This window comes from Hyperolius riggenbachi, chromosome 9 (assembly GCF_040937935.1).
Source record: "Hyperolius riggenbachi isolate aHypRig1 chromosome 9, aHypRig1.pri, whole genome shotgun sequence".
NCBI lineage: Eukaryota > Metazoa > Chordata > Amphibia > Anura > Hyperoliidae > Hyperolius > Hyperolius riggenbachi.
Genome location: NC_090654.1, coordinates 74,897,833 through 74,921,516, shown reverse-complemented (window position 1 = coordinate 74,921,516; position 23,684 = coordinate 74,897,833). Strand labels below are relative to the sequence as shown.

The window sequence follows — 23,684 nt, the reverse complement described above, 5'->3', positions numbered from 1 at the left end:
CCATCGAGGGGGAGCCACCTTGCGGCCGCAGATCGGTGTTAGGCGGTCATAAGGTGGTTACTCTGTAACAAAAAACGACCCCGCGGGATACTTACCTCAGGAGGGGGAAGCCTCTGGATCTTAATGAGCTTCCCCCATCTTCCTAAGCCTAAGGGATCCAGCGCTGACTCTCTCAAAACTACAGCCGACAGCGGGACCTGATCGGGATTGGCTATTTCTGCCTGAGCCCAATCGGAAAGCTGCTACGGCGCCTGCGCAGGATCGTGGTAGGTAAATATTTACCTCGCCGGTGTTCTGAACTGGATGCCGGAGGGTGAAGAGGAGGATAGGTATCCTCATTAGGATCCAAAGGCTTTCCCATCCGGAGGCAAGTATCCCCCAGGTTCTCTTTAATGATCCAGCATGTTTGTATGTTGCTCTATTGTCTGGCAGATAGGATTGTCTGGTGATGTAAACTGAATGACCGCCTTTTACCTATCTGGAACTTTTCTGGCACTTGGCTGGATAGTGTGCTGGTTAAGAGCTCTGCCTCTGACACAGGTGACCTGGGTTTGAACCTTGGCTCTTCTTTTTTACTAAGCCAACACCTATTCAGTAAGGAGATCTTGGGCAATATTCCTAACATTGCTAGTGCCTATAGAGCGCGCCCTAGTGGCTGCAGCTCTGGCACTTTGCGTCCACCAGGAGAAAAGCATGATATAAGTGTTCTTTGTCTTGTCTTCTGTGTCTAGATCCATCCCGTCATATGCACTGTTGGCAGGTTTTCAGTCTGATCCATGTAAATGCCACAGTCTGTGTGATTGGCAGATTCCTCTATCAGTGATTGGTGCCTGCAGCTTGCGCTGTCATTTTCCATCCTCTCCTATGGCCCATCTGTGCTTCTTTCTGTTCCTTGTGCCACCTGTAGTGTCCCCTGTCCCACCTTTAGTGTCCCTTGTGCCTCTTTCTATCCTATCCCACCTTTAGTGTCCCTTGTGCCTCTTTCTGTCCTGTGCCACCTTTAGTGTCCCTTGTGCCTCTTTCTGTCCTGTGCCACCTTTAGTGTCCCCTGTGCCTCTTTCTGACTCCTGTTCCCTGTGTCCCCTGTGACACCTATAGTGTCCCCTGTGACACCTATAGTGTTCCCGTACCTCTTTCTGTCCCCTGTGCCACCTATAGTGTCCCCTGTGACACCTTTAGTATCCCCTGTACCTCTTTCTGAACCCTGTTCCACCTATAGTGTCCCCTCTGCCACTGTTAGTGTTCCCTGTGGCTGTGGCTTATACATGATGTGTACCAGGCATAAGGCCAATTGCACACATAATGTGGTGTAATTGTTCTGTGGCAGGAGAGCCCACCACAGAACAATTGCACCGCACCATTTTGTATTTTAAACACCCTGTGGCAGAGTGCACTGACAGGGTAATTTGTTTAACTCCGCCCCCTGCTCGGTGACATACGCCCTGCTGGACGGGAAGTGCGTCACTGGATTTTGTACTATCCATGCATACACGTCGCACAGCTACCGCAACAGTAACGCGATTGCATTGACTCCAATAAAATCACGTGCCGAGTGGTACCGCTTCTAGCATTCAGGCAGGGAACACACTTCGTGCGCGTTTTCTGCACAGAAAAACTAAGAACTCATGTTAATCAATGGGCTAGTCCACACTTAATATGTTGTACGCGCGTAGAAAAAAAGCTGACATTCTGCATCCTGATTCTGCACATTTTGTTAGTTTTCTCTATCAACTACATCAGCTGCTGTGAAAAAAACGCGCGCGTTTTCCTGCATAGAAACACACTTGGTGTGCAGAAAAAGTATTCAGGAAAACGCGCGCAGAAAACTGAAAGACAAGTGTGTTCCCTGCCTCAGCAGTGCACTTCGCAGTCTGCGTCATCCAAAGCACTTCCGCGCCACAACGCGGGTACAGTGGCCAGTCTCATAGAGACTAATGGACTCTGATGTGGAAGTGGTGGGGCAGATTCCCGTGACGAGATGCGATAGTGTGCGGGGGCCTCAATGGTAGTAGTGTTTCAGAAACTGCCTAGGAGTATGTATGAGCAGCCAATACGCTGATTCAGTGTCTGTGACTTGTGTGCCTGGGAGGTGTTCTGGCAGATCAGTACATGAAATATACATATGACTCCTAGCAGAGCTCTGACTTTTACCCTGTGTGTTGCGGAAAATGGTAAATATCACACAGTATCCATAGCAGACTCTGTAAACACGGCTCCCCTGGACAGGCTGATTCTGCTGTAACCCTTTTGTCTGCAGAAACTATAGTGCTGCCAGTGAATCCATCCACTGCAGAAGACAGTTTGGACTTGGTCTTCAGTTTGCAGGTATTTTAACTGTTCTTTCGTGGTGGCATTATATTCCCATCCTACCTAATAATCCTCAAGTGTCTCTGCGTCCTGTCCGTGTGTCAGTGCTTTTGCGCTACTGCGCATGTCAAGCACTGACAGCCGTTAGGACAGGACGCAGGGCGGACGGGTGGCCAGCCACGCGGCATGGTAATGGCAGACCTAGAGCCCGTTTTCAAATGGGCTAAGTTCACTAGTCCTATATAATAAAACCCCTGTCCTTGCGTCCTTCTGTGTCCCTGTGTCTGTGCGTCTGGTCCTGACGATTTGCTGTCTGTGAACCTCGTTGCATTGTGGGAAATAATGGCTTTTCCAAACTGCCAAGCAAGCAATATCTCCCACTGTGCATAGAACTCTCAGTAACGAACATTACATACAGATCACCTGGCAGGACTAAAGATGTCACTACCAGTGATAAATTTCCGAATGTAAATCAGGGAGAAGAGAGATTTCACAATGGGCAAACGCTGACTACATTCCTATATATTGAAACCCCTGTTCCTGTGTCCTCCTGTGTCTGTGCATCCATTGTACCTGGCGCACATGCACAGCATGCGGGCAGATATCAGTGGGGGACTGGCATGCTTGGCTGTGCATGCGCAAGGTTCGCATCTGTGGTGTGGGATAAGTCTGTGCGCGTGTTGCGAAGAGGAGAGGTAACGGCCGTGACCTAGCGCCCATTTTTTAACGGACGGGTCTTTTTTACTAGTAAAAGTATTAAAACACTGCCAGATTTGTAATATTGGAGCACATTCACCATTGGGGTAAAATTTCTGTTTGCAGGGAGTACACAGCAATTTTACTGGTACTTTTCGCTAGTTATGTGCGCAATAATTACAACCTGCATTAAAGTGGATCCGAGATGAACTTTTACTCATTGCATAATTGTGTTCCTTTCCTATAGTTTATAGGGCATACCTCAAGCCAAATACGTTTTTGTTTTTGTTTTAATACTCTAATTCCCTATAAACTAAACAAGCCTCACCCACAGTTTTTCAGAGAGCCTTGGCAGTAGCAAGGGCTCATGGGAGCTCAGTCTGGGCAGGAAGAGGGGGAGGTATTACTAGCCAGAGATTTCAGAGGCAGAGGGGAGGAGGGGGGATTAGGTTTTTTTTTCACAGAAGGTGCAGATAAGCCTGCCTCTGTGTAATGTTTACAAACAACATGGCTGCTGAAATAATCATATTCTATTGAAGCTGTCTGCAGTTAGATTTGCTGTGTAAACCATCTAAACTTTACGTAATATATATAGACAAGTTACTTGTTATAGTTAGTTTTTCATCTCGGATCCTAGGCTACACAGGTCCTGCAGTGTAATTGCAGTAAGTACCAGTAGAATTGCTGGGCACTACAATTTTACCACAATTTAGTAAACATGACCCATTGATACCAGAATTGCATTGCGCAGGTGCACGGACGGCCACGTCTGCACAGTAGTACAGAGCCACTTGTGCATGCTCTTTTCTCTGTGCAGGAGTGGCTTCATGGTGCTGTGTGGGCGTGGTGGTCTGCACGCCTGCACAGTGTGACCGCGCTCATACACAGAGGGGAGCGCGGCCATGAAGAGGAAGGGGGTTGCAGCTGGCAGCAGAGGTGTCCTGGACATCATCGGGGTTACTTTATATAAGCAGATGGTTTCTACATACTGTTAGGTAATTTTTGTTATCAAACAGCTATATTGACAGCATAAAAGAAAACAATACATGAAAGTTAGAGCTTTATGTCAAGCATAAAACAACTGACTGAGTAAATATAACACAATAATAAGATCTACCGGTAATAACCCACAGTAATAGACTAGGTCACAAAACGTTTTTCTGTTAGTTATATAACATGGTCGAGGAAACATTGTCCTTGTTGAGGCTTTGAACAACTAAATGAATATTAGTTTCATATGTAAAAAGATAAATGAGAACCATATGAGGAATTGAGCCAGGGTTTCCAGATCTTAAAGGGCACCCAAAGTGACATGTGACATGATGAGATAGACATGTCTATGTACAGTGCCTAGCACACAAATAACTATGCTGTGTTCCTTTTTTTCTTTCTCTGCCTGAAAGAGTTAAACACCGGGCCTATATGCAATTCACTTTTTCACCTGAGTTTTCTCCTAGGTGAAATTTTCAAACTTGACAATAAAATGCCTTTTAAACCACCAGCAAGTAAACAAATACTCAAAATATTTTTGATAGTACTTTTTCACCTACTTCTTGGTACTTTTTCCATTGAAAAGTGGTAAAAAGTTATTATAAATCGAAGATGAAAAATGATTTCCTAAGAGAAAACTCAAAAGAAAAAGTGAATTGCATATGGGCCCAGGTATGTAAGTGGCAGTTCCTGTCTGAGTCAGGACTGGGGCAGACTACAGCGTGACCCTCACTGATAAGAAGTTACAACTATAAAACACTTTCCTAGCAGAAAATGGCTTCTGAGAGCAGGAAAGAGATAGAGAAGGATCAATAGTTCATAGACTTTAGCTCTGGCATACTTCTATGAATGTGTCCTTGAGCAAAAAACAATAAAACAGTAAACATTTAAAAAGTAGATTTAAATATAAAATAAAACTGTGGAATATCTTTAACCACTTGATGACCCAGCCTTTACCCCCCCCCCCCCTTAAGGACCAGCGATGATTTCGCTGATCTGTGCTGGGTGGGCTCTACAGCCTCCAGCACAGATCAAACACCAGGCAGAGCGACCAGATCGCCCCCCTTTTTTCCCCACTAGGGGGATGATGTGCTGGGGGGGTCTGATCGCTCCTGCCTGCATGTGGCTGGCGGGGGCACCTCAAAGCCCCCTCCACCGCAGGATTCCCCCTCTCCCTCTCCTCCCTCCCTTCCCCGGAGATCGGAGGCTGCACAGGAACGGATCTGTCCTGTGCAGCCTCTAACAGGCTCCTGTCTGTCATGTGATAGCGATCCCCGGCCGCTGATTGGCCGGGGATCGCTTATCTAGTACAACGCTGCTACTGTTAGCAGCGTTGTACAAATGTAAACAAAGCGGATTATTTCCGCTTGTGTTTACATTTAGCCTGCGAGCCGCGATCGGCGGCCCGCAGGCTATTCACGGAGCCCCCTGCCATGAATTGACAGGAAGCAGCCGCTCGCGCGAGCGGCTGTTTCCTGATTAATTAGCCTACAGCCGGCGACGCAGATGTGCGTCGCTGGTCCTGCAGCTGCCACTTTGCCGACGCGCGTTATGAGTGCGCGGTCGGCAAGTGGTTAAAAAAATCATTTTTAGGAGAAGGAGGATAGATACAATAGTTTATTTCATTCGTTTATTTTCACCTCGGGTGTCCTTTAAGTAATGCGTTTATTGGGCAAGGGGAGATGGGTTTATTAAATGGTGTACTAGCAACTTGTATGTGATTATATAATTTTTAAATGTATTTTTTATTTTTAAGTGTTGAGTGTCCCTTTAGAAGGCTGTGTCCACTGTAAGCTGATGGCACACATTTTACAGTCGGCCTGCCAGGAGTTTGGAAGCACAGTGGGGAAATCTTGGCAGGCCATCGGAATAGTAATCTGTGCACATCGGATGACTAGTCACTCGTCCCTCAGTGGCGTATTGTCTGTCCGGCCCTCGGGGGAGATTTCGCTTCTTGTGTGCAAGATGCCAGGGCCACAGGTTTGGTAGTTTTCCACCCTGGCTGGCATGAATGACGCAGAACGGTAAACGCAAATTCCGGTAAAGTTACACAAATCTGGCATAAAATTTGGACACCTATTTGTTTCTTTATTTGTGACTTGGTTTTGGACGCACAAATGGGCAGCAGAAAAAAAAAATAGTTCCAGCTTCTTTCCAGCCTGTACCAGTTCCAAAGCGCCCTCGTTGGCGACATGCTGTGTACCTTGCCATAGCGAGCTTTAGAGACATTGGCGCCTTATGCGAACGCATTAAAAAGCAGAGCGGTGCAGAAGCCAATCAGATTCTTTCTTGTATTTTCCTCCCCAAAGACCTCAAAAGTACACAACTTGCTAAAACTTTGGAAACACCAAGTCGTTTAAAATGTCTGAGGCCTACTGTAAGGCTTAGTTAATTCACAATGATGGTTTTGCAAACACCTGGAAACCCGCTATGTGGAAGCCAGCTATCAGTGGCCGTGAGGTGACTAAACCAGACAGTTAGCAACTGTCATAACCGCTATTTCCACAGCACACTGTGGAAAATACCGCCACTGCTTGTGCACACAGCTGAGCATGGCGGCCCTAACCCGCATGCTGCTTTTTCTGTTAACCCTCCTCAAGTGTTACCCCCTAACTGCATAAATACTGTAAGTGCAGGTCGTGTGGTTTTACAATGTGGATTACAATCATTCTGACTTTGGCCTAAAGGTAGGCTGTGTCTCTTTGTTGTTTGCTTGCAATGATCTAAGTAATTACAGGGAAAACGGATGTATTCTGACAAGGAACAAAGTTGAGAGAAAAAAGAGGAAGTCTTACAAAACCCCTGTGCACGCTCTTAGCAGTCCTCTGATTAGGTTCCCTTTAAAATAAAAGTAAATAAAGTGAGAGGGATATGGAGGCTGCCATATTTAGTTTTTTTAAACAATACCAGTTGCCTGGCAGTGTTGCTGATTTTTCTGGCTTCAGTAGTATCTGAGTCAAACACCTGAAACAAGCATGTGGCTAAACCACTCATCTGATCTGCATATTATTGTTCAGGGTCTATGGCTAAAAGCATTAAAGAGAGCCTGTAACAAAAGTTCCCCTGGGGGTACTCACCTCGGGTAGGGGAAGCCTCAGGGTCCCATTGAGGCTCCCCCCACCCCTGTAGCTGCAGGCAGTCCAGCGCTGGCTCCCCCGAAGTGTCCGGCAATCCTCCCTCGACAAGCCTGACAAGTACTGATTTATTTACCTTTCCTGGCTCCAGCGGGGGCGCTGTTGCAGCTCTCTGCACGGAGATAGGCAAAAATAGCTGCTCTCTGTTGGGTCCGCTCTACTGAGCAGGCGCAGGAGACTCGCTCCTGCGCAGTAGAGCGGCCCAACAGCGATCGTCTATTTCCACCTATCTCCGAGCGGAGAGCCGATACTGTGGCTGCGCTGGAGCCAGGAAGGTAAATATTTACATCCCCGCCGTTCGGGGAGCCTTATCGCCGCCGCCGTGGGACCGAGGAGGACGGGGAAGCCTCAATAGGATCCGGAGGCTTCCCCCACCCGAGGTGAGTACCCCCCAGGGGAGGTTTTTTTAGTTAAAGGTTTGCTTTAAGAGGCAGAATATCAGAATATCAGAAGAACAGCCAGGGAATCTGCATTACTTAAAAGGAAATAAATATGTCAGCCTCCATATTCCTCTCATATCAAGTCTATATTTATTGAAAAACACTTCTCCCAGTCCAAACTGTCTGTCTAACACTTTAAGACATGACCACTCCCCCCCCCCCCCCCCCCCTCCTGCTGTTGTGACATTTCTGTGGGACTTGGTGACTTAGTACATTCCAAAGAACTCAGAGTGATTCCAGTCATGTGACTTTTAGTACCTTCCAAAGAACTCAGAGTGATTCAAGTCATGTGACTGGGCTTGTGATTCCATGACAGATAGGGCTCCAGATGACTGATTTGCTCCAGATATGCTTTTAAGGAGCATAAAGGCCCGTGCACACCCTCAGGGCCTGAGCCCACTAACGCAGTTGTGTCTGCTTTTCAGTTACACATCAATGTTACAGATTCTGAGAGGCAGACACAACTGCGTTAGAGGGCTCAAGCCCTCAGCCCTCAGCGTGCATCACCCTTAAGCCGAAGCTCTAGTTCTGAAACACATACTTACCTAAGGAGAGAGAAGCTTCTGGAACCTCCAGAGGCTTCCCACTCTATTCTCTGGTCCTCCTCTGCCGCCCGGAGCCGCTCTCCTCTCCTGCCACAGGTGCGGCCGTGCTGTAGCCATGCAGGTAGCATGAGTTGCTCATGCGCAAGCAGCTCCGGCTTACTACGCAGGCACGGCCGTCCTGGCACAAACTAAGTATGGCCGTGCTCGTGCTTGAAGAGCGCGGTAACCTTTGGAGGGTCCGCTATTGGAAACGGGGGACTGGAGCCTCATTAGGATCCAGAGGCTTCCCTCTCTTTAGGTAAGTATGTGATTTTGTACCCGAGCCTTGGCTCAGGTACCCTTAAAAGATCATTGCTTGACCATTGAAATTGCTGTGTAATGCTGGGAATACACAGGTCGATCCGGCAGCCGATTAGCCGCCGGATCTACCCCAGCCGCATCCCCGCTCGTCCACGCAAGCGCGCGGATTGATTACCGCTCGTCTCCACCGGCGCTCCTTATCAGCCGCTCGATTCCATGCCATTGTCTGCCGGCGGGGATCGAGTGGGCGGGGGTCGAGCAGCTTGATCGGACCAGCTGAATATTATCAGCTGGCCGGATCAGCTGCTCGATACACGGTACAGAAACGTACCGTGTATCCCCAGCATTAGAGTGCTGTACAGGTACACTTCTCAGCTATAGATAAGCAATGTGTACAAGTCAATGGAAAGGGGAGAGGAAGTGCAGTGTACCAGTGAGCTGCTTTAGGTAGGGAAGGAGGAGGACCGTCATTTTTGGAGCGTTTTGTGAAAATACGTTTTGTTATTCCCTTTTGCCTTCAGTGTACCTTGCAAACATATTACATTTCACAAAAATGCAATTTCGTGACTATTGATTTTCCACCATTTTATCAGTGTATTTTTTTTTAACATACTATCCTTTTCAGTTTTCTTTTTAAATGTGTTGGGAGGAAATTCCTCAGTGTCAGGAGAGAAGTCTGCCTGTTTTGACCTTTCTAGCCTCCCTCTTGGTCTTTCAGTATAATAGATGACTTCACTGTTTAAATAGGATTTTTTTTACAGACATACAGGATCACTTTAAAGAGGAACTGTAGTGGAATAAAATAAAATTGCTTATTTTTTACAATATTCACTTATAAGTTATTTAATCAGTGTTTGCCCATTGTAAAATCTTACCTTTCCCTGATTTGCATTCTGAAATTTATCACTGGTGGTGACATCTTTAGTCCTGCCAGGTGGTCTGTACGGAATGTTTGTTACTGAGAGTTCTATGCACAAAAGGAGATAGTGCTTACACATCACACTGTGAGAGGAGTTTCACCACATCAGCCATACAGACCCCAGATGATCTATTTGAGAAAAGGTAAAGATTTATTGTGGGAAAGGGGGTATCAGCTACTGATTGGAGTGAAGTTCAATCCTTGGTTAAAGGTCCTCTTTAAACAGGGAAGGAATTTGAACAAGGCAGGAAAAAGCCTAGTTTCAGATCAGCTGTTTCTACAGAAAGCAGAAGCTTCAAAACAACCAGATTTTCTGTATCTGAAAATGTCCAGTGATAGATTATACTAGTTTGGTTTACTGCTAATGTACTGTGAATGCTTTTCATTCAATCTTTTTATTGAATACATCTTTTGAACTGTATGCAGCGGATGTAAATAGAATGCAGCAGCTCTGTGCACACTTCCAGCTGTTACGCAGTCTCCTTCCTTAAACAGCAAAATGGAAGAATGTTAATTGTTAACCATATACAAAAAGACACTCAGTTAAGCTTTAACAGAAGTTAATCAAATCATGCATAACCTATGGTTCTACTAATCACTTCCTCAACGGTATCAATCCAGCAGCCAGGCGACCGCTTCTGTCTATAATTACTGTGCGAACCTACCACCACTTAAGGTGGCCATACACGGGTCGATTTGCCATCAGATTCGACCAACAGATAGATCCCTCTCTGATCGAATCTGATCAGAGAGGGATCATATGGCTGCCTTTACTGCAAACAGATTGTGAATCGATTTCAGCATGAAACCGATCACAATCTGTGGTGGTGCTGCCTCTGCTCCCCCCCCCCCCCCCCTCGCATACATTACCTGCTGCGGCCGGCGCGTGTCCCCGCTGTCTTCTTCTCTGCTGGGCTCCGGACCGGCTGGCTTCACTGCTTTCTGTCCAGGGAAGTTTAAACAGTAGAGGGCGCTCTAATGTTTAAAGTTCCTGCCGGGACAGGAAGTTCAGTGAAGCTGCAGCCCTGGAGCCCAGCGGAGAAGTGACAGCGGTGACCGGGAGGACTCGCGCCGGTGTTATGTCAGAATGGGCAGCCCAGCACGCTGAAGGGAAACGTCATCACGTACTAGAGCATCGGGCTACACGTCGTCGTCATCAGAACGTGACAATGTGGTACACATGCCCGTGTTTCTGCTGCTGCTGCCTCCGCCCATCACCAGCACTGTCATCAGCATAATAATAGCCTCCTACTGCCCTCCCCGATATCCTCCGCATCATTTTCTGAATTGAATTAGAGAGGTGCTGATTGTGTGTTATCCTTGTATTGCCTGATAGAGGATGGTGGGAGGGGGATGTGGTGTTGCTGCGCCCAACCAACTATTTCAATTCGGCGGCGAGGGGCGGAGCAGAGCAGCACTAAAATTATACTCTTTACCTAAGTTCCTTCACGCTGCAGCGAGGGGGTTGACTCAGCACGCACGTACTACATCCGCATGCGCAGAACCAACAGAGCTGCCCAATCTGCGGGGCTGCCCATTCTGACATTACACCAGCCGGAGCAGGTAATGTATTGCCGCTGTATTGCGTCGGTCGTTGGGCATTCGAACACCGCTATCGACGCACTCCCGACCCGCCGGCGATCGCGCAAAATCTTCCGCACGGAGGGCTCGATGGGAATCGACGGGAACGATTGATTTCGGACGTAAATCAACCGTTTGCGTTTGTGCAACGATTTCACAGCAGATTCGATCACAGTGATCGGATCTGCTGTATATCGGCGGGAAAATCGTTAGGTGTATGGGCCCCTTTACTTACCACCTTTGCTGAAAATCAAGCAATCGAGCATGTGTACAGGTGTCCCCTGAACTCCTTCAAAGATCACCTGGCATGCCGGCTCTTTAGGCATTGTTGAGGAGATGGGGTAGTCCAAGATCTGTCAGCTTTTAACTACCTATTGTAAGTGACAGCAACGTAGGAAAAATGTAATATGCAGTGTATTTTACTCTGGGAGAAATGTACATTTCATATGTAAGAAATTTAGATTTTACAAAATTTAGCTATAGTGGCCTTTTAACCTCCTTAGCGGTAACCCCGAGTCAGGCTCGGGCCAGAAATTCACAGCTCAGAGTGGTAACCCCCGAGTCTGACTCAGGGTAGCCGCTGGGAGGTATGTACAGAGCCACACAGCGGGCATTTGTAACTAACCTCTCCTGGGATCCAGACGTAGGCAGTCATTCTTCCAATCCACAAAGGCTCTCAATCCCTCTGGTGAGCTTGTCGTCTGTCGTCATGACGAGATCTCACTATAGGGGTAAGGCATGCCTGCCGCAGATCTATCTAGCAGTATGATTTTTTTTTTCCTGCTTTTAGGGTCTAAAAGCTTGTGAAAAAATTGCATCGCTTTTAGACCCTAAAATCCAGAAGTAATCATATTGCCAGCGCCAGGGAGGTTCAATGGCAACTGTACATAGATTCTTGTCCGAGAATGACCCCCAACAATTGTCTTGGCCGAGTTTGTTTGTTTTGTAAGACACATTTCAAGGGGCAGCCATGGAAATCAGGAACAGTCGTCAACTACGGAGACAGTAAAATAAGAAAACAGCTGACAGGGTTGGAAATGTTTGGCCATATTTTGACAGAATGTTCCACAAATGTACGCTGAAGAGTGGGGAGGGATGTGCAATCCATTATGAAATATCTTGTTGGGGGGGTGGACAGCATTTCTTAATACATTCCCCAGAACTGCACAGAGATTCAGACATCTGCCCATCCAGACATCCCGCTGTCAGCTTCAGTCTTCAGTCCTTTCACTTGTCAGACGGAACGCATGGTATGGCTCCCGCAGGGCAATAAATTCCTCAATTCAACCTACTCATTGTCGTAACTTGTCTGACCCTCAGCATAAATGTCCTGGCCTCAGACCTGCTGAGTCTTCTGCTGGGGAAGAACAGCAGCTCATTTAATGCAGAGCCGCAAGTCCTCATACTTAGCTTTGTCTCATTTCCCAGTGATGATACAGTGGTTTGCAAAAGTATTCGGCCCCCTTGAAGTTTTCCACATTTTGTCACAATACTGCCAGAAACATGAATCAATTGTATTGAAATTCCACATGAAAGACCAATACAAAGTGGTGTACATGTGAGAAGTGGATCGAAAATCATACATGATTCCAAACATTTTTTTACAAATAAATAACTGTAAAGTGGGGCGTGCGTAATTATTCAGCCCCCTGAGTCAATACTTTGTAGAACCACCTTTTGCTGTAATTACAGCTGCCAGTCTTTTAGGGTATGTCTCTACCAGCTTTGCACATCTAGAGACTGAAATCCTTGCCCATTCCTCTTTGCAAAACAGCTCCAGCTCAGTCAGATTAGATGGACAGCATTTGTGAACAGCAGTATTCAGATCTTGCCACAGATTCTCTATTGAATTTAGATCTGGACTTTGACTGGGCCATTCTAACACATAGATATGTTTTGTTTTAAACCATTCCATTGTTGCCCTGGCTTTATGTTTAGGGTCGTTGTCCTGCTGGAAGGTGAACCTCCGCCCGGGTCTCAAGTCTTTTGCAGACTCCAAGAGGTTTTCTTCCAAGATTGTGCTGTATTTGACTCCATCCATCTTCCCATCAACTCTGACCAGCGTCCCTGTCCCTGCTGAAGAGAAGCACCACCAGAGCATGATGCTGCCACCACCATATTTGACAGTGGGGATGGTGTGTTCAGAGTGATGTGCAGTGTTGGTTTTCCGCCACACATAGCGTTTTGCATTTTGGCCAAAAAGTTCAATTTTGGTCTCATCTGACCAGAGCACCTTCTTCCACATGTTTGTTGTGTCCCCCACATGACTTGTGGCAAACTGCAAACGGGACTTCTTATGCTTTTCTGTTAACAATGGCTTTCTTCTTGCCATTCTTCCATAAAAGGCCAACTTTTTGCAGTGCACGACTAATAGTTGTCCTATGGACAGATTCCCCCACCTGAGCTGTAGATCCCTGACCTGTCTGGTGTGTTCTTTGGACTTCACGGTGTTGTTGCTCCCAAGATTCTCTTAGACAACCTCTGAGGCCATCACAGAGCAGCTGTATTTGTACTGGCATTAGATTACAGACAGGTGCACTCTATTTAGTCATTAGCACTCATCAGGCAATGTCTATGGGCAACTGACTGCACTCAGACCAAAGGGGGCTGAATAATTACGCACACCCCACTTTGCAGTTATTTATTTTTATTTCTGTTTCATGTTTGTGGCAGTAATATGACAAATGTGGAAAACTTCAAGGGGGCTGAATACTTTTGTAAGCCACTGTAAATTAATAAAAATTAATCAGGCAAATCTCTACTGACAAAAAGTTAGATACTAACTCACCTATATAGAGGGAAGGCTCTGGATCCCATAGAGCCTTCACAGGTCCACTCTCGGTCCCCTCATTCCACCTCTGTTCCCCATTGAAGTTATGCGACCTGCAGGTTGAATATCTCTTCAGGACTCCTCACACAGGCTTCCGAAGTACTTGCGTTTCAAATTTTTTAAAAAGCTGTGTCGCCATAGACTTACATGACTGTGGTCACCGCGCATGGTGGGCTCTAATGCGTGGATGTTCCAGCATTACCCGCAAGTCAGATTGAGGATTTCCGGCGCATCGCACCGCGCCAGGTATGAATGCAAAACAGGGTAACGCATCATGCAAGTGTGAAAGGGACTTGAGCCTCTGGATCTCACAGCTGGCGCAGGCTACAATTAGCGGCTCGATATGACAAACCGATTGATCTCTCCTCAGCTGGAGATTGATTGGAGAGTGATTAATATCTCCCACACTGCACATGTGATCTCTGTTCAGTTTCACCAGAAAACGAGTGAACATTGATTGAACTGCTCGCTTTGTAACAATAAATGCAGAGCAACGCTATGCGGCCATGAATTGCCTGTCACTTCTTCCCCAGCCGCTCGTACAGAGATTTTCCAACATGTAACCATGATCGATCAACCTAATGCCTAAAAATGAACCAAAAGTAAGCCGATTGGCTATTTTGGAGGCAATACCTTTCCAACAGATTTGATCGAAGTGTTTGATCATGCCGTAAAATCAATACATCTACTGTATGCCTAGCTGCAAGCTTGAAGTGAACATGAACTGATAACCAACTGTATTTATAGTAGAAATCCTAAGTAGGACTTTCCTGGAATCCCACATTAGTATTTTGGTTGCCTCAAGTGCATGACTACATGCTTTTTTTCAGTTATTCAGTTCCCATACAGACAAATACTGAACTATTAAACATTTTATCTGTTCCCTGCACTCAAATATGTTTTTCTCTGCCACGCAGGAGTTTTATGACCTCAAATTAATTATTAGTGAGGGTTACACTACAGTTCAACTGTCATTTTGAGCCAAGCAATTTTATCCCTTAGGTCCTGTTTCCACTAGGTGCAAATTCGTGCGTTTTTTTTTCGTCACACAAATTTGCACAGCAATTAATTGCTATGGGTATGGAAAAACTGCATCTGGAAAAAAACGGACAAATTTTATCCCTTAGGTCCTGTTTCCACTAGGTGCAAATTCGTGCGTTTTTTTTTCATCACACAAATTTGCACAGCAATTAAATACTATGGGTATGGTAAAACTGCATCTGGAAAAAAACTGACTATCTGTTACTATGGTAATTTTCGAACGTCACATGCTCTCAATAATGACAATAGGACTTCCAAAGATTCACATGTAATTTGCATGCCTCTAATGGAAATGTAGCCTTTCAGCGTACAAAACAAGAAAAAGGAACTCAGCCTAGTTCTTAAGCTGAATGATCACCTGGCGATGGATCGGGGAACCTCACAGCAACACCTCCCGACGAACAAGGTTCCTGCCTGTGGAAACATGGGACGGCACAAAACGAGCGCGAACAAGAGTTCAAACCATCGCGGCACTTTATGCGAGAGTGGTCGGGGATCTTGGATCCAATCTGCCATGATGGTCATAATTGCCACGTGCTGCAAAGCACCATTTGCTTAATGGCGCCTGTACCCATCACAAGATCATGGAAACTATTGCTCGTCGCTAAAATAATGCAGTTGTCTGAAGAATCTCGGACAAATCGTGAGGTGGGTACAGCCTTTGAAGAGGAACTCCAGCCTAAACAAACATACTGTCATTAAGTTACATTAGTTATGTTAATTAAAATAGATAGGTAATATATTCTCTTACCCACCCTGTTTTAAAAGAACAGGCAAATGTTTGATTTCATGAGGGCAGCCATCTTTTTGGGTGGTAGGAGGTGACAGGGCGCATGAGACACAGTTCCAACTGTCCTGTGTGCTGATCAATCCTCCCAGTTGCTAGGCAACGTGAATAACAACATAGGAAATCCCATCATGCTTTGCACAGCATCAGGGAAAAACCGCCCGGCAGTTTTCTTTGATGGGTGGAGCTTAGCTAAAAATGCAGCTAAAAATGATGCTTTGGTAAGAAAAACAAAGTTCTGATGCTGTGAAACTGTTAAAGAAACACCAAGCCTTTTCAGTTCTGTTGAGTAGATGTTTAGTCCGGAGGTTCACTTTAAGCAGGATTAGGTCTGTATATACACATGTTTATCTCATCATGTCACTTGTCACTTCAGGATCCTTTTGAGTCAGCAGTCGTGCCTTCCATATATTTCACTCACTTCAGGCTGCATTTTAAATCATCCCCACAAAGCCATGGGGCTTTTTTTTCTTTTTTTTTGCTGCTCTCAACAGAAAATCTGCATGAGGCAGTGCAGGACAATGGAAATACCTTCCTCTCTGATGAAGTATGGAAATTCTTACACACGCTTTTGTGGAACTCTCAACAAAATCTTGTATTGCTTTCCATCCCCCCCATGCTTAAAACATTGCTTCTTCATTAAATAGACAGAAACCAGAGAGAACCCGAGACAACAGGCAAAGTCATGTAGGTGTCAGACACTGGATGGAGATTGAGGAGACACGCTGAAATCTGAGCAGGCCACAGAAGAGAGCTTGTGGCTTTATGGATAATGGAAAAACCACTTCTGAGATTATACAAGGGTAGCGGATAGTCAACGAGGGGGAAACACTGCATAGGCTGCAGACAGGCTTTATGTCATCCCACTTTGTTCTGCATGATACTTCTACAGACGACCTTACGTAAAAAGATCTTTCACTGGCGAGGCAGCAAGAGCTCTACATCCCTCAGAACTCCATCTGGAACAGTGCTGAAGCATATTCCCCAGCCCACTGGAATATGTTTCTACCTGAGTGGTGACTAATGCTTTGAATTAGGATTTGGTTTTGGTGAGATGTTGTGATGTCATTACTTAAGTCGGTTCTTTTAACTGCAGTGATGTCATTGCATGCGTAGCCCACCAAGTCATTCTTCATCCAGCACTCAAAACTTGTGAGGTAATCTGAAGCAGATGGGAGTCTGAATTCCTGACTGACCACTGGAGATCCTTAGGAAGGCTCCATCCCCCCTTTCTCTGTAGATTAAATCCTGATGGTGCCAATTCTCGGCTGCAAGGTCTCATGCCATAGTGGGGAGACTCATACGATGATCTTAGAGCTGCAGAGTGGCCCAATCATGCTCAAAAGTGAATGAAAGAATTTAGCTAACAGTGAAATAACCAGATCTGGGCTTTATCATTACTAGGGATCGGTTTTATGATAACTAAAGCAAGCACTGAGCTGTTGCTCACAGCAGCCAAATTTGTCACAGCTTTTAGCTGTCTTTATGGCTTGCTACGGGCAATTATTCTATATTTGTTTCAGTTTTTCTAAGGTTGGGACATGTATCAACATTGTCACCAAGCAGGTAGTTTATTTCAGGGCTGTGGAGTCGGAGTCAAGGAGTCGGAGCAATTTTGGGCACCCGTCGTCAGAGGTTTCGTAAGCTAAGGAGTCGGAGTTGGAGTCGGAAGATTTTTGTACCGACTCCACATCCCTGGTTTATTTGTGTTGACGTGATCATCTTTCCCCCTTTGGCCCTTATCCAAATCACTTTTTCTCCCATGTTTTTTCTTAGATGTTATTTTCACACCACCGTGTGCTTGGTTTGCTCATAAAAAGGTGTCCAGTCTTGTCAGTTTTCGACTGTTGGCATCAGTTTTGTATTCGGTTCTATGGCTGTGTTCACACATAATTTGTACATTTCTGGTCTGGTCCTGTCAGTTTTGTATGAGTTCTATGGCTGCGTTCACACATTAAAGGTGTACATTTCTGGTCCAGTCAGGTAAAACTGATAGAATATGATGCAAAATTGACAGGACCAGAACGTACTGGATCAGACCAGAAATGTGCGGATTTATGTTTGAACCAGGCCTAGTGATGCAAGCTTTGGGTTGGGGGCAAAGGTTTAATTACTGGTTGTAAGTGTGGCCCCATCTTCAACAAAGCAGTTGTTGTCATGTTCCCGAAGTCTTCCAAAGCTCTTCTGAAACCTCCGCTTGTGTTTCCGTGGCCCACCCCCCAAATCAGCAGCCACCGAATATACTACAGGTTCCAGGCTTGGGGCTTTCAGAACCCCTTTTGTACTGTAGTACTATTGTACTCTTTAAGCCACGAGCAAGCAAGAAAACACTCAGTTCACGCTAGGTCGGTTGGCTGCCCTGAATGTTGGTAGAGTGGGCAGCAGAATCAGGTGGAGCCTGGGAATCATTTTCTGTGGGATGGTATCCATTTTTGTCCATTAATTCAGACAAACCCGACCAATGTGATTTTTTTTTTTCAGACAGTAGATTGCGTTGTCATTCATTCAATGACTGGGACCCATCTGCTCTGGACTCACGCCATGGCAACGAGTCCTAAATCACAGTAACCAATCAGAAATCATCTTGTTACTAACAAGACTACAGTATACTGGAAAAGAATGCCTGTGATTTTCTTTTTTAAATTTTTTGCATGACTGCTTATTCTGCTTTGTATAATGAGCCAGTTTGAGTAGGAAAGAATGTAGAAATAGCCTAAAATACAAAATAATTGCAGTCTCTTTTCATCTCAAATCCTCCATTTTATGAGGTAAAGTTTTATGTTGAACACTGAAAGCTTTAATGGAGAAACTCCCAGTCTTGTCTTCAGGATCCTCCGATGTTTTATGAGCATCTTGTGAAATCCCGCTACGGATGCCTTTGTCTAATTTTTCTTCCATGCCACTAAGCCATTCCTGAGTCCCATCAGGCCAGACAGTTGCCTGAATGACCTAAGTTGAAATCACATCAACCAACAGAACTTTAAACCAAGTGAACAACCCCCCTCACTTTGCTCACGTTTCTAAACAATAGATTTGGGTCTTTGTCAAGTCCCAAGTATCTGAGGGAGTGAATCCCGAGCATCTGAAAGACGTCAGACAGATATTTGGAGGTGTGCAAGGTTTTTCCATGCTGGCAAATGTTCCATGCTGGCGTCTGTTTTATTTCTCTCTGATACAAAGAGTTAAAACTGACAGGATGGAATTAATGCTCATTGTGATAAAATGGGGTTCATTCAGAATTAGAATCGTTTTATTTCGCCAAGCATGACTGGGTCATGCCTGGAATTAGGTTTGGCACAATACCGAGCGGTACATAGACAGAAAGGCAGGAAAAGGAAAAAAGTGACAGAATACAAAAGAACATGACAGTAATACATCATTCTCAAGTATATACATACACAAGTATACATTCAGCATCAATATACATTCAACATCAGTATGCATCTTTCAAAAACGCTGCCGAAGTCTACCAAAAGTGCGGGAAAAGTCTGATCAGTTTAAATATGATGACTGGTTGCTCGGAAAAAAAAACAAAAAAAACCCCAAAACTTATTTTTCCAGTCCGCTACTAGGCCAGTGGTAGGGCACTGATAGAGGGTGGGAGAATGTTAAGGGAGTTCAGGAGGCTAACGGCCGTAGGGAAGAAAGAGCTCCTGTGTCTGGTGGTCTTGGTGGGGATGGCCCAGGGTCTCCGGCCCAATGGAAGTGGGGTGAAAAAACAGTGGCCTGGGTGTGAGGGGTCACTTGCGATCTTCAGTGCCCTGGCACAAAGTCTTGTGTTATACAGGAGATCAAGTGGAGGCAGAGGTCTCCCAATGACCCTCTCCGCCGACATGATGACCCTCTGTAGCTTATGCCTGTCACCGATGGTGACTCCCGCATTCCAGACCAAGATGGCGGAGCAGAGGATCGATTCAATGGTGGTAGAGTAGAAACTTGTTAGAATATCCTGCGCCATGCCGAAATTCCGCAGTTGGCGGAGGAAGAAGAGTCTGCTGGGCTTTCCGCTGGGTTGACGTGATGTTGACCCTCCAACTGAGATCGCTGGAGATGGTGGTGCCCAGAAGGCGAGCGCAGGGCAATCTGGCCACCTCAGTGCCATCGATGTAGATGGGAGGCGGGGTGGGAGCAGACTTCTTAAGGTCAATTATTAGCTCGACGGTTTTGGCCGTGTTGAGCACCAGACTGTTCTCCTTGTACCATTGGCATAATCTCTCCACCTGCTGCTGGTAATCCTGCATGTTGTCCTTGGTGACGAGGCCGACAATGGTGGTGTCATCTGCAAATTTTATGACTTTGACGGAGTCTACCGTGGATCTACAGTTATTTGTGTAGAGGGAGAAGAGCAGCGGGGACAGGACGCAGCCCTGGGGTGCCCCTGTATTGGTTATCATTTCTCGCGAGTAGATGTCCCTCAGCCTGACAACTTGGGATCTGTTAGAGAAGAAGTCCGTGATCCATAGGCGTAGGGTGAAGTGGATCCCAAGTGTGGCCAGAACATTCTGGAGGATGCGTGGGCATATAGTATTGAATGCTGAGCTGAAGTCAAGTAGCGGTACTCTGGCATACGCATCTGTTCTGTCAAGATGGTTGTAGATGAATTCCAGACAAATGTTTAGAGTATCATCGGTGGACCTATTTGCCCTGTAGGCGAACTGGAGTGGGTCTAGTAGGGGCAAGGCGGATAGCTTGAGGATGGATAAGACCACTCTCTCTAGGGACTTCATGATGACAGATGTCAGGGCCACAGTCCTAAAGTTGTTGAGGTCGGAGATGCCTTGTTTCTTAGGAACAGGAATGATGGTGGACCTCTTGAAGCAGGGACTCTGCCCTCTGTCAGTGACTTGCTGAAGATGGCAGAGAGGATGGGGGCAAGTTGCCCCGAACAGGTTTTGAGGCAGGCTGGGGACACGCCGTACTAAATATAATTTAATATAACCATTTTATCTGTATGCTATAAGGATGTGGGAGTGAATCGGAGTGATCAGGGAAAGCATCCTCCATGTGTGTAACTAGTGTCCTCTCTCTACTGCGTCCTGCCCCTTTCCATGTACTCACCATCCTCCATGTGTGTAACTAGTTCCCTCTCTCCTGTGTCATGCCCCTTTCCATGTACTCACCATCCTCCATGTGTGTAACTAGTTCCCTCTCTCCTGTGTCATGCCCCTTTCCATGTACTCACCTTCCTCCATGTGTGTAACTAGTCCCCTCTCTCCTGCGTCCTGCCCCTTTCCATGTACTCACCTTCCTCCATGTGTGTAACTAGTCCCCTCTCTCCTGCGTCCTGCCCCTTTCCATGTACTCACCATCCTCCATGTGTGTAACTAGTTCCCTCTCTCCTGCGTCCTGCCCCTTTCCATGTACTCACCATCCTCCATGTGTGTAACTAGTTCCCTCTCTCCTGCGTCCTGCCCCTTTCCATGACTCACCATCCTCCATGTGTGTAACTAGTTCCCTCTCTCCTGTGTCCTGCCCCTTTCCATGTACTCACCTTCTTCCATGTGTGTTACTAGTCCCCTGTCTCCTGCGTCCTGCCCCTTTCCATGTACTCACCTTCCTCCATGTGTATAACTAGTCCCCTCTCACCTATGTCCTGCCCCTTTCCATGTACTCACCTTCCTCCATGTGTGTAACTGGTCCCCTCTCTGCTGCGTCCTGCCCCTTTCCATGTACTCACCTTCTTCCATGTGTGTTACTAGTCCCCTGTCTCCTGCATCCTGCCCCTTTCCATGTACTCACCTTCCTCCATGTGTGTAACTAGTCCTCTCTCTCCTGCATATGGGCCATTATGTACAATGTTAAGCCTGATTCATATACTGCTGCAATAACACAATCAATACTAAATCATTCTTCCTTTAATATAGTATTTCTTTCTTCTTGTGTTTAGGTGAGGAACATTTTACTGCTGGAATCTGGAAAGGGAAGCCAAGGAGAAGCCCTTTACAAGTGTTATACGACAGTGAACAGGTAGGCTAGGAGCAAGAGTTTTCCTCATTTTTTAATGAAGAACTCAGATGATAAATACCAGGAAGGTCATAATATCCAGCTACGGGTCCATGACACATACACACTCATGGCGCCTGGTAATATCCAGAATAATGGCCTTTGATAGTACGAACAAGGAGCCCGGTGCTGTGGGGGTGACTTAATAAGATTCTGGTTGGTTGCTAGAGGTATCTAGAGCCATGCAGACAAGGCCAAATGTATACTTTTTTCACCCTTAGACCAAGTATATTGGGGCTCCCCTTTCATGTGTCGCAGCGCCCCACCCATGCTATGTGCAGCCCCCTCTTCCATATGTAACATACATGTACGGCAGAGTTAAAGGGAAAGAGGCGCCCTGGTATTTATAAAATGGATTAAAACCAGTGTAAAACGAAAAAGGTGAGCTGGCTTACCTCAATAACAAAATTCTTGTATGAACCAAAAATTTTATTAAGCACAGGCAATGCGTTTCGTGGGTCTCATCCCGCTTCCTCAGGAGGAAGCGGGCTGAGACCCGCGAAACGCATTGCCTGTGCTTAATAAAATTATTTGTTCATGCAAGAATTTCGTTATTGAGGTAAGCCACCTCACCTATTTTGTTTTAATCCATTTTATACATACCAGGGCTCCTCTTTCCCTTCAACTATGCTTAACTTACCCCCCCAACGTCCCCTGTTGTAGGGGTTGAGACAGAACACCTGTAGTCCTTACCACAGAGGTTTACTGTCCTTTTTCATAAGGAGAGCGACTACATCCATGTCTGGCAGGACCACCCCGAGTGGAGTCGGGTTCATTGTCTCCAATTTGCCTCCTTGCAACCCGCCGTTGTGAGTAGTATTTCGAATTTCCTTTCTTCACGCTTTTTTTATCTACCAAACTACACTATTTGGGATCCCGTTTTTGTCTCCTGTACCTTTTTGCATAGGGTGCTGCAACACCCCTCCAACTATGTACTGTAGACCTTCTCTTTCATGTACAGCTCACTCAGCTTCCATTTTCATGTGTTGTTTCCCATTTGCAGACTTTTCTTTCAATATATAGCAACCCCTATTTCATGTCCAGGTGCCCTATTAGGCTGAAGCCTCCCAAGGCCTTGGCCTTTGAGGCCTTTCCAGAAATCCAACCCTGCATGCGGACACTGTTCAGAGAACAGTAGTGTTTGACACACATCTGGAAGCCAACTGGTTAATCGCAAAGTGCTAATTGGGCCACACTAGTCTGTACAGCCACGTTCACCTCCCACATGGATGGTTCATCCTGCCCCTTAGTTACCATGTTGGTTCATCAAAAAGGTCACATTCATCCATTCATTCTATACTTTAACTACAGCAACTACTGTACATTTCAAAAATTCTACCTCTTCTGAAATCCTCCCACCCTTTGCCCGGTAGCTGATAGTCATGCCCTTTTCTGTGCCTGATAAAATCATGTTTTTTCCCAATGACAGCCAGGATTACTGTGTTTTAATCTTATACACATCCCACCAATTACCCCACACATATTGCAGGTAAAACCAGCTTCATAAGAGGCCGCTGATGGAGTAGGTTTGTCCAGCAATACACATTTGGTCTGAGGGATTTCTAGCCTGTAGCTGGGGAAGACTGTGCTACAAGAAGTAAATAGCAGTTTATTCCAAATGGTCATAAAAGCAAGTAAAACAAGTACAAGGTGATAAGAAAAGTGCCCACTCTCCGTATCCCGACCGGTTTCGGTGTTCCACCGTCATCAGGGGGTGATTACTCCTGACAATGGAGGGACGCCGAAACCGGTTGGGAACGGAGAGTGGACACTTCTCTAATCTACTTGTACACCAAGTTGTGTGTTTAAAGGGACACTTAAGCCAGAAAAAAATGAGTTTTACTCACCTGGGGCTTCTACCAGCCCCCTGCAGCAGTCCTGTGCCCTCGCAGCCACTCACTAATCCTCTGATCCCCCGCTGCCAGCTAGTTTAGTTTTTGCCGACAGGACTGGCCACACGTAGCTTTTTCCGCATTCCCAACTGTAATTAGCGCTATTGCAAAGGTACGCGTCGCCGCATATCTATGTGTAGGTAATGCGTACCTTTGTACGCGTTACGGTCCGCAATATCCCTAATTACAGTTCGGGAATGCGGAGAAAGCTACGCGTGG

The 23,684-nt window shown here is 46.1% G+C and overlaps 1 protein-coding gene across 2 annotated transcripts in view; it reads left to right on the top strand.

The window, feature by feature from the left end:
* CHST13 (carbohydrate sulfotransferase 13) overlaps positions 1-23,684 on the top strand; it is an 841,732-nt gene that overhangs the window by 814,845 nt on the left and 3,203 nt on the right. For both annotated transcript variants that reach the window (XM_068253082.1, XM_068253083.1), the window contains exon 2: positions 21,458-21,537. In XM_068253082.1, the coding sequence (XP_068109183.1) occupies positions 21,458-21,537 (80 nt within the window). The remainder of the gene's footprint in view (positions 1-21,457; positions 21,538-23,684) is intronic.